At 35.1% G+C, this 16141-nt stretch overlaps 1 protein-coding gene across 1 annotated transcript in view; it reads left to right on the top strand.

Annotated features, from left to right (window-relative positions):
* Positions 1–16141, top strand: part of anln (anillin, actin binding protein) — a 65637-nt gene that overhangs the window by 36236 nt on the left and 13260 nt on the right. The window contains exons 11-21 of the mRNA XM_072283539.1: positions 442–560; positions 1973–2120; positions 2400–2535; positions 4643–4831; positions 5988–6114; positions 6656–6704; positions 7000–7056; positions 9999–10034; positions 11366–11387; positions 14771–14883; positions 15362–15448. Coding sequence (XP_072139640.1) covers positions 442–560; positions 1973–2120; positions 2400–2535; positions 4643–4831; positions 5988–6114; positions 6656–6704; positions 7000–7056; positions 9999–10034; positions 11366–11387; positions 14771–14883; positions 15362–15448 — 1083 coding nt within the window. The remainder of the gene's footprint in view (positions 1–441; positions 561–1972; positions 2121–2399; positions 2536–4642; positions 4832–5987; positions 6115–6655; positions 6705–6999; positions 7057–9998; positions 10035–11365; positions 11388–14770; positions 14884–15361; positions 15449–16141) is intronic.

Below are 16141 nucleotides of genomic sequence, written 5' to 3'. Positions count from 1 at the left end.
TTTCATATTTTCCGTCAATTTGCCTTCTCCAAGTTGCAAGCTATACAGAAACTTGTTTTGAAACATTTCCTGCTTCCTTATTGACAACCTATTGGGCTTTAAGCAGTCAGCTTTTTCTAGTCTGCATAATATAAACTATTAATTCTATTGACAATTAGAAAATATTTCTGTCACAGATCTACTTCCTTTCCTACAGTTAATATTTTGATTGTTTTCTGTTTTGTAATATGGGAGCTTAGCAACTGTACATTTTACAAAGATATATTTTGTTTTTGAAGTAAAGTAAATTGTTGATTTCAATTCAACAATTATTTAGCTATCTTAAAGAATCTAGTTGGATGGATGGAATTTTAAAAAAATTAATTAATGGAGGGAGTTACTGTGGGATTTAACCTTTTATATATAAGCTTATTTGATAAATATTTTGTTTACTCCACACAGAAGAATGGTAAACCTTCAGATAATGTGAAGGAAGGCAAATGTCAGCTGGAATCCATAACTAGAGTAACATCAACTGACAATGTAGGATCTGCAGCTGATGATCACAATTTATTATACAGGTAATACAAAGATTTTGTGTTTTGTGTTGCTATTGAATTATGTAGGGGAATATTTTATTTCCTTAAGTACTTTCCTCTAGTTAGGTGGTCTGAGATCAGTTTGGAGTTTGTTAGATTAATAAGTGCATTTGGTGTTTTTTGATGTATTTACAAACGTTTGTATATATTTGTTAACCTTGCTTTTCTCCATTTAACTTTCTCCTTCTTTGAGGCAAAAACACCTGGGAACTGGGTAGACTTTTCTGTAAACTTAATGGGAAATTTTACCAGTATGTCTTAAGCTTCATCCAGCAGTATCCATTAAATGAACAGAACCAGACACTACTTGTTACATTCAATAATTCCCTTTGGGTAATGACAATGTTTAAACTTTCTCAATCAGAGATTTGAGAGGCACAGGTTAAAGATTGGGCTGGATTGTCTGAACCACAGATTAGCAGTTATTAAAGTAGCTACTATTTTGTTTCTGGGCAAAAGGCCAAAATAGCTCTGTTTCTCAGTAATTCCTGCCCATTGGTTTAACCGTGTCACTTGCCACATGCTAGTGGCTTAATCCCCTAGCCTGTGAATTGGTTGGAAGTATTCTCTTTTAGTGATCCAAACTCTTTCTGGATATCTTGGCACATCTGGGGCAGGGTTCCTGGCTTGGTCTGAAAATGAGGAGTCAAGGAAGAAATAATGAGCTGAATCTTTGTCTTATTGTTTGGATTGATGGTGAGGTGGGGGAGGAGTAATTGTTGATGAATTTTACTTTTTCAAAGAAAATCTTTCTCCCAGGAGGCTTGACATGCAAGAACTTTGACGCTTCTCTTTGGGATGGGTATCCCTAAAAAGGGCAGACCTGAAACTGCCTCAACCTTTGCACATTATCAGTGCTGAGAGTCAGAAATGTGGGTGATTATCAAAAGGCTTGGAGATTTCCAATGGCCCAGATGTTGAGCCCAGGGGACCATTAAGCCAATTTCAATCTATTGGTGAGATGCTGGGCAAGATAGAAAATTGACATATTTTATGCAGGTTGTCCCAACTGTAAAAGATAGAGACAGTATACAGGAATGTCAGGGAATAAAAGCAGAAAGTGCTGGAGATACTCTGTCTCTCTTTCGAGAGATGCCAAGTTAATATTTATGGTCATTGATGCTACCTAACCAGCTGAGTATTTCCGGCTGTTCTGCTTTTATTTTTCACATTTCCGGCAGTTGAAGATTTTTCCTTTGAATTACTTTGTGACTTGATGATTAGTCTTTAAATTAATTTGTTCAGCAAGCTGCTTTATTAGATTTCTGACAATGAACTTACTGCCTTTTATATTTCTGTTATTAGATTGGTATATTTTTGGGTTTTAATTAATTTTGTGTTGTATTTATGATTTTAATTTGTTTTCTTTTTGCCCATTAATCTTTTCCCTGTAGTATTGCTGCCTACAGATCACAAAGAGTTAAAACTGTTGAGCGTCCTTCAGTGAAACAAGTTATTGTCCGTAGAGAGGATGTTTCTCAAAGACTTGAGGAAAAAGTTAATGCAACTCCAAGTTCAATTAACATAAAACAGAAGATGAAGGTAATGTCCGAACTACAAAAGGACAATTGCATGCTGAGTACATCAACTGGAATGCCTCAAAAGTAATGAATTTTGAAGTAAAATCATTAAAATTCAATGGAAAGTGAACAACTGGAGTCTATTTGTGTTTGTCAGAAGTTTTAAGTTTATAATCTTAAGTTGCATGGGGCAATTTGGTTTTTTTTGAGCTGACAGATTTTACTGTGCGGACAGTAAAAATCCTTCACTTGAATGCTTCTTTCCCTTATATGTAAATTTGTTTCACTTTATTATTCCAAGAATCTGAACAATGAAATAAATATCCAGCAAAGTGTTATCCACCAGGCAAGCCAGGCTTTAAGCTGTTGTACAGATGAAGATCATGGGAAGGGCTCTCAACAGGAGGCTGAAGCTGAGAGGCTGCTACTGATTGCTAGTAAGAAACACATGGTGCACTGTCTTTATAGAATATATACTTTTACATGCAAATCTGTGATATCATGGACTCTGCAGAGTCTAGTACACATTTAAACAGGCAGATGCATGAGCACTAATTGCACAACTAAATAGGTGTGCTTTATCAAATCTGCTGTTAGGAAAATGGCAAAACATCAAATTCAAATGTGTCAGACCAATTCACCAGTAGTTCTTTATGGATGTATTGGATATTCAAATAACAGTGAATTCCGTTATGCTATATATTTTAAAAACTACAGGTGAACCCCCCCCCCCCCCCAAACAGCCTGGATAATGGAAATTCATCCTTATGGAATTTATAAATCATAAACCAGAACTCCTAGATATGTAATAAAATTCACACGTGAAATTTATAGGAGGTGGGTGGGGTTGTTGTGTGAATGAAATCACCAGAGAGAGAGTTACTGGTAGGTACAAAGCACCTTCTTTATTCGACAAAACAAGGTACAGCAGGCATCCAGACGCTTTCAGTGGAAAGGTCTGCTGGCCCAGTGTGGGGCTCGATATTTATTTGCTAAACACAAAGAGTAATCCATATTTACAAAGTATAGATAATGCTTTCTTTTGAAGCTACCTACAAAACTTCACACCTGATTACATCCATCCCGCCGGCGTCAGCAGCATCTGGACTGGTATTCAGGAATCCATTGTTCCAAACTGAATCCACAGTATATTTATTTGGTATTTTATGTGCTTAACATGAAGGACAATCCATACTTACAAAGTATAGATAATGCTGTCTTTGAAACTACCTGCAAACCTCACACCTTCTGGTTTACATCCATCCCACAGGCACCAGCAGCGTCTGGACTGGTATTTCAGTATTCACAGCTTTTAGGAAATGCATTGTTACAAATGGACTGGGATTCTGGTATTCATAGCTTTTAGGAACAGAAGACTGGTGGCCAAAGCCATTTGCTAAGTGTAAATGACCTAAACACAAAAATTACTCTAACAGATGGGAGTGGGGAATAAATAAATGGAATGCCAAAGAAACAAATTTTATCTATTTTTTTTAACCTGCAATTCTTGACACATTTTATAAGGCAGTGGGTTCAGTTTGTTCTCAGAAGTGTTTTTTTTTCTCCTCAAGAGTTTTCCATATTATTTACCCTCATGTTTGAAACAGAGCCAGCAAGTTGTAGCCCTACACGAGCATGGTTATTTGTTGAGAGTTATGTAACTAAACTCTCTTACCTATATTTGATATGTGTTTAAAAATGTACATCTTCATCCCATCTGTAGGCTGTATGGTGATGTGCATCTGCAATCATTTGTGTCTCCAAATGCAGCTGCTGGCCACTTATGAGATTGTCTTGTTATTTCCCAATACAGAGCTCTTAAGTGGTCCCCTGATGTGGCGCTATTTGTTTGTATACAAAGACTAACATTGCAAAGGGTGCATTCCACTAGTAACATGGAATGCAAAGGGAAGTAGAGTTGTGTGTTATGGGAAATCATGATATGAATCATCTTCTAGGAAAACATGCCCTTAATAATGTGGGATTGATGCTTCTGGAGTACTTGCTGCTTCTGAACAATCATGCCTTTGTTAGCCTTGAAGCAAGAACAGGAACCATTCTAACTTTCTTCGTGCTTATTCAGAATAACATAGTTGAACCACTCTGTTTTACAGAATATACATTTTAGAAGTGCATTGTTGCACATCAGTGAAGAATGATGTTCAAAAATGAAATTCCGTGTGGATACGTATATCTGGGGTGTAACTAAATGTAATAAATCAAGAAATTTGTAAATGGTTCCAGAAAATATCTGTTCAGCTTAGTACTTTCCAAAACCTGTAATATGTATTACAGTTAAAAAGTGAGAAAGTTTGAAATCAAATTTAGCTACGGTAAATTTACCTCGGCCAAGTTATGAATATCTATTGGGATGTTTTGCATTAAGCTTGGATGAAGTTGATTTTGAACTTGATAGGTAGCAGATAAGAATATTGAGCAAAATGAATATGATTCACTGCAGCATAAAATATAATTTCATGATTGAAATAATATGTGCAAGCAATTACATTCTTTAACTCTTCTATCTTGCTTCATTTCACTTAGGTGAAAAGAGATTGGCACTTCTTGCTGAATTAAACAAATTAAAGGGTGAAGGAGTACATGATCTTAAGAGAGGTGGCCTTGCAGCGAAATCATCTGGTGAATGTGCTCCATCTAGAGGCTGTATTGCACTTTCAGATATCCGCATTCCTTTAAAGGCAGATTTCATCTGTTCAACAGCTCAAAAAACTGGTAGGCCTAACTAATGCTCACTTGGAACCCTAAATTCACTGTTAATTTGTCAACCCCTCATTAAAGCTGAACCATGTAATAAATTGTTACTCAGATTTCCCCACTCTATCATTTATCCATGCTGTAATCGTTTGTAACTACAAACATATTTGTGGTTTATTTAAAATCTAGAAATTCAGATACATTGCACTGTTATCTTGCTGCACTTCCTTGGTTGATTTGCACAACTTCAGAAATTTAACTGATAAGTTTCAGCAGTAAACAAAGTTGTTCCCTGTACAACACTCCTTTGGAGCTGTATCAACTATAAAGGATGCCACTGGCATTAGCTGTAGCTGTGATCCCTAACCAGGTAGATGCTCTGCAGTATATTTTTAAACATAGCCTGCCCTTGTCAAGCCAGTCTTTCTGCACAACACTGATGCTAACCCCTTACAGTTATCCAGCACGCCCCTATGTATGTGCACATGTAAACATGCTCATGCACGTAAACACATACATACTGCCCCAGCTGGGCTCCTAATCTCTGGCTCTCTTTGCCCCACTCTGTTCTTGGAGCCACCCTTGCTTGCTGTACCTTTCAAAGAGTGCAAGGAATATGTGATAAGTTATCAGTTGCCACTGAGCATTAACAAATTTTGCAATGATAGGCGTGAGTTCAATGGTTGTTGGTGTGTTGTATAACTCTTTTGCATTCTTTTAATAGTACATGTCAATTTCAGAGCCATTCTTTGGTGACTTTTTAAAATGTTATAACTTTAAAATAGATGGTTTTGAATCTGGTTCCAATTGACTTAATTGATTTTGGCTGAAGTATAATCATTTTGACTGTATTAATTTAATATTCACCTTTGTATGGATAGAATTCAGTGAAATGTTACATTGTGTTGCTTTATTCCTGAGTATCAAGAGTTAATAGAATACTAGGTAAAAGTAGCATTTGTAGTTTTAACATCTGTATTTCATATAACCACCTTTTTCTCAAATATATTTTAATCAATTATATGTAATTTACTAATATGGGTCATGTGTATAAATAATTTTGTATTGACTGGAATTTTACAGTCAATATATTGTTTCAATTAAGTAGTGAAGATAGTATAATAGGTTTATATCAGGAAATATTTTTAATGTATGGTTTATTTGTCTCTTTCAGATGTTACCAACTATTATTTTTTTATACTAATTAAAGCAGGAGCATTAAATATAGTGGCCACACCACTGGCCACCATCCAAAATGCACTCTGTGGTGATGCAATTAGTTTTCCCACAAAATTTACTCTGTAAGTAACAAATGTGATAAAAATTTGCAAACACTTGTTTCAACTTGCTTTTTAAAATTTAACTCTTAACTATTCTGCAGATTAGGATAGTAGCTCATTTACATTGAAGTTATTAGGTAAATTGAACCTAGCATGCAATTCTAAATAAAGTAGTCTGTTCTAAGTGGTCTCTTTTCTGTAAAAAGCATAGGCATTTTTACCTCCAGCCTCTGCAGAATCTCTTGTGTTTAGTTATTTTTATTGGTAATTTGCATAACTTTTAATTAAATAATTAATTGGCAAGCTGTAATAAAGCTTTATTTTTATGTCATAATCTTGTCCTTTATTTAATAAGTCTTGAATTCTGTTGACTACTAGTTCATATGAATAGGGTTCTGAAATGTGGGCATATAAATCGGCTCTAATTTTTCATTCAATCTCAAGTTCAAACTCCCTCCAGAACTAGCTGAAATAAAGTGCTTTTGTTCTATTAGTTACAAAAACTAGATTTTACTTTTTATAAGGGAGAATGGGCTTTAAATTTGTTTTTTTTTAATTTTAGGGAAGATGTCTCAAATGATTTTGAAATTGAGACAGAAATTTATAGTCTGGTAAGTCTACAGTATATTACCCTCCCCCACTCTCCCCCCCCCCCCCCCACACCCCCACCTGTCACATGTTAGGGGGAATGGGTACTTGCGTTCCATGTAAATTTTGTGATGATTTTTATTTTATGTAAATTTGTGGGTGAATTTTATTCCATAGTTCAAATTTCTGGGTAATGATTTGCAAATTCTAGAAAAGTAAATTTCTGTAATCCAAAAGACCATAAGTGCAGAATGTTGTAATACACCAAGAAACAATGCTGTTCTTTATTAATGCTGTTTCATTATTTATTATTTTTAGGCATTGCACCGGGAGAGTGCTGTTACAGATAAGAAGAAGAAACCTAATAAGTCTAAGGTAAAGAGGAAGTTTTGCATGAAATTGTTTCCATGTCTTTTTGAACCACTATCAAGTAGGATTATAAATGCAAAATTGTAAAATTACCTACTGAAATTTAACTGAAGGAAATAAATGATTAGACACATACCTGAACATGAAAAAATAAAATAGCTTTGAAGAATTAAAACCCTGGATCTAGAACAGAACATTGGAGTGTGTTTGTTTTTCTGTTTATTTCAAAATAAAATTGCCTTACTTTAACAATAATACCTGTATATCTTAAGTTGGCTAACAGAAAGGTGAGGAAACAATTACAACTAACACTAAAATACTAATTTAAAAAAAAATTAGTACAGCAAAGCTGCTGCTGATTTCTCATTAGAGAAGAGGAATCAAACCAATATTTTCATTTATTTTTAATGCTTTAAGAACTTTTGTCGCATACTTACATTATTTTAAGATCTTTTTTATGGTTTGGTAATAGAATAATGGAATTTCTCTGCGCATTCCATTTAAACAGTTCAATTCTCTTGGAATATCAGTTTGTATAGGGTCTGAAACTAATTATTAAAATTCTGACAAACTCAAAAAGCTAGCTAAATATATTTTCTTCCGTAGTTTCTATGCAAAATGTCTGCGCTTCATCTGGGAGTATTTCATTACTTTCGAAAACTGATTTGCTCTTTGGTATGATTCACATTTTGAATATAACAAAATTCATCTCTTCTCACATTTCAGTAATAAAACCCCAACCTGATGTCCTTAATTTCTGACTCCCCTTCACCTAAAGATGTTTTCCATTTGTTTTACTTATGCAAATTATGTGACACAGCACCTCTTTAAAGGGTTATTCACATGAACTGTTCATTGTGTATTTGATTTTTAACTTTGAGATCAAATAGTGGTCTCTGGGACACAATAAATGGTCCTTAGTATCCTGAGGTAGATTTGGAGAATGGGGTGAAAGAAACTTGCTTTTGATTGCCAAGTACGTAAGTGAGAATTTCAAAGACATGGTTCAGTTCAGCTAAGTGAGAAAGACTAGATTCGGGCACAGATTCTGTAATACTAGTTAATCACCACTATTTGATTTCTGGGTTTCTGTAATCAACTAATATTCTATAAATTACCACAATTTCAAATTCTTGAACCCCAAATTCAGTTGCATGTCAGATTTTAATCATGTCATTGTCAGCAGTTGCCCTATTTATTTTAAAGGGTATGTTTTCTATACAGCGCCAGCAATTTTAAAATTGTTGTCTTGGTTGCTATATCCATCCCAGTGCTCTAACATCCTCTTTTGCTAATCCTCTTTACTCATCTGACATGGCTTCTTCTGCACCCTAGCTTTTATACACCTTAGTAGCAACTATGCCTTTGCTCAGGCCCCACATTCTGAACGTCTGTGCTTACAGGTTTGCTCTTCCATTTCCTTTTCCTTTAAGATCTGTCTTTAAAACCTATCATGTAACTGTATAATTCCTAAATAATGGTGCTTTCATTTTCTTGATAGAAGTGGGGTATCAGAACATTGTAATGATATTCTTACTCTCTTTTGGTGGAATTGAAAAGTGGTAGGCAATAGTTCCATGTCTATTAGTGAAATATTAGCTTAATTTTCAATAAGGGTTCAGGAGACTTATTTATGCCTGTATACTGAGAACTTGTTGAAGAAGCTGAAAGTAACTAGAAAATATTGAGTATATTGAATAAGTATCCAGGCTGAGATTGACATTGGAACGGTTTTTATAAACAACACATAATGGGTAAGGACCTGATTAAAAATTAAGACCTACCTTTTATGATTAATGCATTATTTTTCCCCTTCATATTAGTAAAGAGGTATATGGAGAGGATGTAGTAGCAGATCGAAGGCAGGAGTAGAATACTAGGGAGAGCGTGAGCAAAAGAGAGGAGGACGTAGAACAAAGTCTTAGTTAGAGCAGAGTGAAGGAAGGAATGCAATGCTGGGATGAATATATTGGTATGAGATGTTTGGGTGAAAACGAAATGCACAAGCTACCTGCAAGCAATTCAAGATTGATTATAGTATAATGTTCTCAATCTCATTTGAAATTTTGGTAAGTAATGCCTTATTTTAATTAAATGGTGGCAATGATGTAAAAAGAAATAGATTTTGTTCGGTTCCTCTGACTATTGCCGTACTAAACTATTAATTCTATCATGCATAACAATCAATATTCTGTGATTTAATTTATTCATCTTGTAATCAACATTTTATCATACCAGACAGATCATTCCACAATTATAGTAAAAATAATATCGATGCATTGTCAGTGTACTTTGTAGTCTTATTATAATCAATATAGAACCCAGAATCAGGTAGCAAAATTTGCGTGTCAATATATTTGTGTCATTAGTACTAATCAAACAGGAAATTAAAATGGAACAACTAGATTAATAATTGTTAGGTGATTATTGTGTTTCTTAATTGATTGTTGTCTCTTATTAAAATTAAATACTGCTGAAACAGAAGGCAAAAGGGGGGCTTTGCCAAGTCATCTAGGTAGTGGTTCTTGTAGCTTATGAGGTCTATACCGAGAGAAGAAAGTTCCAGCAGGAAATATTTAAATTTTATGGTAATTATTTATGGTAATTAATATCTTTAGCCTGTATTTTTGGTTGGCTGGTGGTTTTAATTAGTAGATTTAATTCTCTGAATACTTTACTCAAATACTTCTATATGGGCAAAAAATAGGTAGTACAGTATGTACAGCTTGATAATTGTTCTGTAATTGTGGAATATTTTTCACTTGAAGAAGGGCCTTGCTCTCCCCTGTCCTCCGTTTAGAAACAAAATAACATTGTAACCAACCTTAAACTAACAGAATTGTTTTGCGCAGCTGTGGTAATGTTGTGGTTGCATGCAGATACAGGAGAGCATTTTTAATCACAACATCCCTTTGTCCAGTGACTAATAGAATTTTTTTCTCTCTTAGGCCATTACTCCAAAGAGGCTATTGACTTCAATTACAGTAAGTTTAATGTGAATAAATATTGTCACATTAGATAATACACTGCACTTTGCGTGCTTTAGTTGACACTCAGGAATTCTGTGTCAACTAAAAATTATGTGAATAAGAAAATTAAGTACATTTATTACTGATTTTTTTGTCCTTTTAAATAAAAGGTAAATAATGGAATGCAGATTTATAAACCATCTCAGCAGATAAATGCAATTCTCAGTATTTAAAGCAGAAATATACAGTGAAATTCTGGACAAATATAGCAGCTTGTTAAAGAGCACTGAGACTGATAAATTACTAACCCATCTCTATGTATAGCAGTGAAATTAGTAGAAAGGTAAATATTGCCTAGATTTATGTATTTTTTAAATTAAAATCAATAAAGTCATTAATACAAAGTAGGCTAAAGGAGCAGTCACAAGATGATCCACAAATAGGGTTTGATATTTCATCCTTCATTCTATCTTGTGAGGACTGATAGTTAATTAATTCATGCTTTGTTGAACTTGATCCGTTATCTTTTTTTCTTCATGGTAACGAGGAATTAATGGAAGTGCATTTGTTTTGCAAAACAAGTACTGGCCTTAACCAGCATAAAACATCCCGCTCCAAGATGAGAGAACATGGTATGAGCTGGCCAATTTTTTTAGAAGAAAAAAATTCTTCTAAATTTTTTTTAGAAGAATATTGGAATATTTTAGAAACATAATTTAAACACACTTGTAGAAACTTAGCAATTCTGTAAAACTCCTGCCACATTTACATCCAGAATTGTGAAATACATAGGTGAAGTGCCTAATTAATGCTTTTTGTTCAGCGTAGGCATCCTCATTCACTTAAGTTAATCTTTACAAGGGTTTACTACGTCTCCATTTTGGCATGGATCTTTTTCCTTCATTCCGATATATTGGTTTCTCTGACACCATAAGTGAGCTATGTTTCATTGTGACTTTGAGTGTCCTTTGTCCTGCTTTAAACAACATTTCCCATATCTTCCAATTGTTGTTTAAGTTGGCTGTGACTCTGCAGATTACGGAGTAAAAGAGGATGAGATGGATTTCCTGTATGTGATATCTCATTTCATGTGAGGATACAGAAGATTTGGTGAAGTTCAGAATGCCACTTGTGAAAATCCCTCATCTGTTCAAGACTAATAAAAAGAATATATGAACAGAATTCTTGTATATTCGATTGGGCCCTAATAATCCCCAAAGGAGAGACAAAGTCTTGAAAACCACTTTTTTTTTTAAAGCCAGCTTGAAAATACTTTTGTTTGTTTTCTGGTGTATATATATACTTTTTGCATAATTTAATGTATACTCTTCCTTCATTCCAAACAGAAGAGCAACTTGCACACACCAGGTAGGTTACATACTACTTTAAAATTTGAGTTGGGTTTTCTCTTGTAATCATGATAAAAACATGGGGAAAGATGCTAAAATCTATTATTAAGGAAGTGGTAATGAGGGCCTTTGGAAAATAATACTAGCAAAGGGTAGTGTAAGCAAAGGTTTATGCGAAAAATAATGTGTGATACATCTGCTTTTTAAGTTTTTGCTACCAAAAAGAATTGATGGTTGTGTTGTATTTGGGCTTTAAGAATGCCTTCATTTACCACGTACAGATTATTAAATAAAATTGGGAAACATGAGATTGGGGCTAAAATACTAATGTAAATTAAGGGTAGGTTAAAAGACGGAAAACATTGAGAATAAATGGAAGTGTGTCCAGTGGGGTGCCATGGCTATTTCACAACTTACATCAATGATTTAAATGAGCTCTCTAAATGCATATTTGTTGGTGTTGGAAAGTCAAAGGGCATTGTGAGCTTCGGTGATAAATCAGAGGTTTAGTAGTAGACTAAGGGATGGGTGCTTACATGGAATAAAATTATAACCTGGAAAAATGCAAAGTAATCCAATTTGGCAAATAGTAAATGTAAAAATGTTAATTTAAAATTGCTGAAAATCGTAAGGTTAAGGTATTCAGTGCAACCTGGATGTTCCTCTATGCAAGTCAATTAAAAAAAAAATATGTTCAACTGCAGTAAGCAATTAGAAAGGCAAATAATATGCCATTAGCAAGAATTTATCTGTAACAGAGAACTGTAAAAAAAGATTCAACAGATTGGTTCCTGAGGTGGAATAGTAGGTTATGAGAAGAGATTAAAGAGACGTTCAAGCTCATAGGACTAGATGTTTCAATCTCTTTGATAAGCAGATCCCAACTCAGGTCTTAGCATAGCGATCTTGAGGTGGGGCTTGGTGGGTGGCGATGCTTCCCAGGGGTCATCAAGTGGGCACCCCCCTTCTTAGATGTTTCATCAGTTTAAACCCACTACATTTCCAGAGGGCTCGAGTGCAATCCGGCATCCCAGGAGCATCCCCCTCCATATCTAGCTGCCCATGGGTCATTTTAGGGCCCAGCTGCTGTCACTTCTCTTCATCTATAACCAATGGCTGTTTCGCTTGGCTACCTCCAGAATGGGCTTTTGATCCTGAATTTAAGAGGAATGAAAAGCAATGTTATGGATTTACATGCACAAAAATGATATAGTATCTCACAGGGTAGGTGTATTGGCTGAGTTGTTGAGAACTAAGAAGCAAAGTGCTGGGATAAGGGGCAAGTCATTCAGGATTGAGGTGAAAACGAATCTGAAGGATAGCATGTCTTTGGAACTCCTCCCAAAAGGGCTATGAAGTTTGCATACTGCGACAGATTAAGGGATTTTTGGATATGGGGTTAGTACAAATAAGTGCTAAACTGAGAGATCAGACCATGATCTTTTTGCATTGAGGAGCAGATATAAAAGACCTACAAGTCTATTACTGCTTTTAGTTCTTGTGTGCTCAGGCTTCCTGAATGACCCCAATTGCTGTCTGCAGTTTTCAATAAATATATTCATTTTGACTTTATCCCACATTTCCTGGAATGCCTGTCAATAATTGTTCATGGGTATCCACTCTGACGATGCAAAATCTGAAAAGGCTTTGCAAAGGCTACCACTGGAATTTAATTAGTTTGTAATTATTTGATTTATTCTCTCTTCCCATTTGAAAGAAAACAAGTGCATTGCTGACAGTCTTCCAATCAATTGGTAGTGCTCATACAGTTAGGGAGGACTGGAAATTACAGTCAGAAAACATCGTTTTATTTTCTTTGAAGTTATTTGCCAATATATTTGTAATAAGACTTTGTTTTCATAATTTCCAACCTGACGTCACTTCTACACTTTTCTAGATTTTCTGTACTATTAACTTATTAATGTCTGACATAGGTTTCACTTAAAGTATCTTGTCTTCAAGGGTGGGTTTTTTTTTGGATAACCTATTTATTCTAAGACTTTCACAGCTCTCTCTTAAGTGCTTCCCACGGCACTGTTTCCAGTTTACCTTTGCAAGATGACCTTGGTCCAGTAAAATTGGCCTTACCCACAATTTAAAATGTTAGCTATTTAAGCTTTGTTGTTATGTATAACTATGGTAGATCTAATTTAGTTGTGATCACTAGTATAAAAAAAAATGAACAGTAATAAATTGCAGATGCTGGATATTTGAAATGAAAATAAAATGCTGGGGATGTTCACTAATATTTGTAAGAGAATCAGATATGCTTTCCCTCAGTGCTCCCATCTGACCAGTTTTAATTCCTAAAATAAAATTGTATTACTCTCTTTTCTAGCTTTCTCCATTATGGCAAAAAAGGTTCCTCTGAATGAGGTTTAGAAATTCTGAGCCATCAGTTTTATTTACTGTGTCTCATATTTAAAATTACTGTAATTTAAATCCTCTATTGTTACTACCGTTGTGTCTTTGCACTTGGCAGTGGGGTATCTGGTGGGAGAATGGTTCATCTCAGTTGGCCTGGATGCTGACTCAGAAGTGTCAGATAACCAAACTTTTCCTATGTATAGCATTAAGTATGTTGAGGCACTGCCTTACGCTATTGTGTTATCGCAACCTTTCATACTTAAAGTTTTTGCCTTCATTTCCCTTCTGCTTCTCCCATTTGAATATGTGTTCAGCTAACCATAACTCTGCCAAAGATGTTTGAACTTCCTTCAACAGAAATGACAAACTTCCAATTGAAGATAAGATCCCAATCCCACTAAGTTCCAACATGCATGTCTTAAACAAATAAATATCCTGTGAGACAATAAACATCGTTCTGCAGCAATTCTCTTCATTGCCTTGCACTAGGTTTTGATTTCTATACATGGTGATGAAAGATGCTCCAAATAATCTGAATTTTAGAGTTTCTTTTTAAAGGGGAGTACCAGATGGCTGTTGATAAGCTTCAGATGTTCATAAGGTTGCCTGGAGCTTGTGTTGCTAAGCACAAGTATGTGTATTTGAAACTAGTATAGTGATTGATCTTCATTACATGTATTTGTCAAACAGCAAATTAACCAAATTCACAGGTTGTGTATTGTGCCCCAGGAACCCTGAAACATTGCCAATGCCACATTAGCCATTGACAATTTTTCAAGTCCTCCTACTAATAGCAATCTAAAATAGGCCTTGGATCTATTTTGGATATGATTTCTACTAGCTCCATTGAGTTTATTCATTTGTGATGTGGCCAGTTAAAGAGTAGCTATCAATACTGCTTAAATTTGTATGAAGGAGAGGTGCATCTCCCTGGTTCTAAATATAGTCATGTGATACTGATTTTTTTTTTAGGTAATTTTTGAAGGTGACTGAAAATGCTAACAATTTTTCCTCAAAATATTGTTTCATTTGTAGCTTTGGCAAGTCCTGGAGGTCCCAGTGCAGTGCGCACTAGTAATTTCAGCATGATCGGATCCCACAAATTCTCGCTCACTTCTGTAGGAAATTCTAAATTCCAACTAGATAAGGTTAGCCTATCAGAATACTTTTAAATGGATTAAATTCTGTTTTAGCATGTATATTCTTAGCAGTTAAGTGTCTTGTTTGATATGTTTTGTGTAAATGCGATAGTCATAAAGTAGTCTTGGATATCTGTGTTAATTCTTTGATGTGTTTAATTCTGAGAACTAAATTTGAGATTACTTTGGTTAATAAATATAATTTCCAATATCATTAGTGATTTTGGAAATAGTTGGTAGCTGTTAACATTTTTGAAAAAGCTAGTAGTTATCAAACAGTACTGCTAGCTTTTAAAGCAACAGCATTCTTGTCTTTGATATTCTAAATTATATCTTTGCAGACATTGTTATCTGACGACCTTAAGTTTACAGATCTATAATGCAAAACAAAATACAGAATGAAGTATGTTTATTTATAGAAGACAAGACCCATCAAAATACTTATTTTTAAAAGTACAAATCATATGTAATATGATGACTTTTGTAGGTTCCCTTCTTGTCCCCTCTTGAAGGTCATATTTGTGTAAAACTGCAGTGCCGAGTTGATTCCATGATCGAGGAGCGTGGATTTTTGGTAAGCTTTGAATGCTATTATATGAATCTGTTTCTATTGCTATCCCTTTTATACCAAACCACTTACCATATAGTTTTCCTCTCCTACTTTGGCTGTACTCTTCGTGATTTTAAATACATCTTGTGGAACTCGTTGGAACAGTGAAGATTGCATCTTACTTAAAGTGTGCCAACCTTAACTGGGCAAACTTCTCCAGTTGTGGTCAAACCAAACTTTTATGAGAGTACATATTTTGCTTTACTAAGTTTTGAAATAAACAGGTTACTCTCAAGCAACACACACAAAAAAATGTTGGTGAACGCAGCAGGCTGGGCAGCATCTATAGAAAGAGGTACAGTCGACGTTTCAGGCCGAGACCCTTCATCAGGGCTAACTGAAGGAAGAGATAGTAAGAAATTTGAAAGTGCGGGGGGAGGGGGAGATCTGCCAGAGAAAGCAGGATCTCCCAGTGGCCACACATTTTAATTCCACGTCCCATTCCCATTCTCATTCTGATATGTCTGTCTACGGCCTCCTCTACTGTCAAGATGGAGCCACACTCAGGTTGGAGGAAGAACACCTTATATTCTGTCTGGGTAGCCTTCAACCTGATGGCATGAACATTGACTTCTCTAACTTCCGTTAATGCCCCACCTCCCCTCTGTACCCCATCCCTTATTTATTTATTGATTGATTGATTATTATCATTTTTTT

The sequence above is a fragment of the Mobula birostris genome, chromosome 19 (genome assembly GCF_030028105.1).
Source record: "Mobula birostris isolate sMobBir1 chromosome 19, sMobBir1.hap1, whole genome shotgun sequence".
Classification (NCBI taxonomy): Eukaryota; Metazoa; Chordata; class Chondrichthyes; order Myliobatiformes; family Myliobatidae; genus Mobula; species Mobula birostris.
This window is presented reverse-complemented; position numbering and strand designations above follow the sequence as displayed.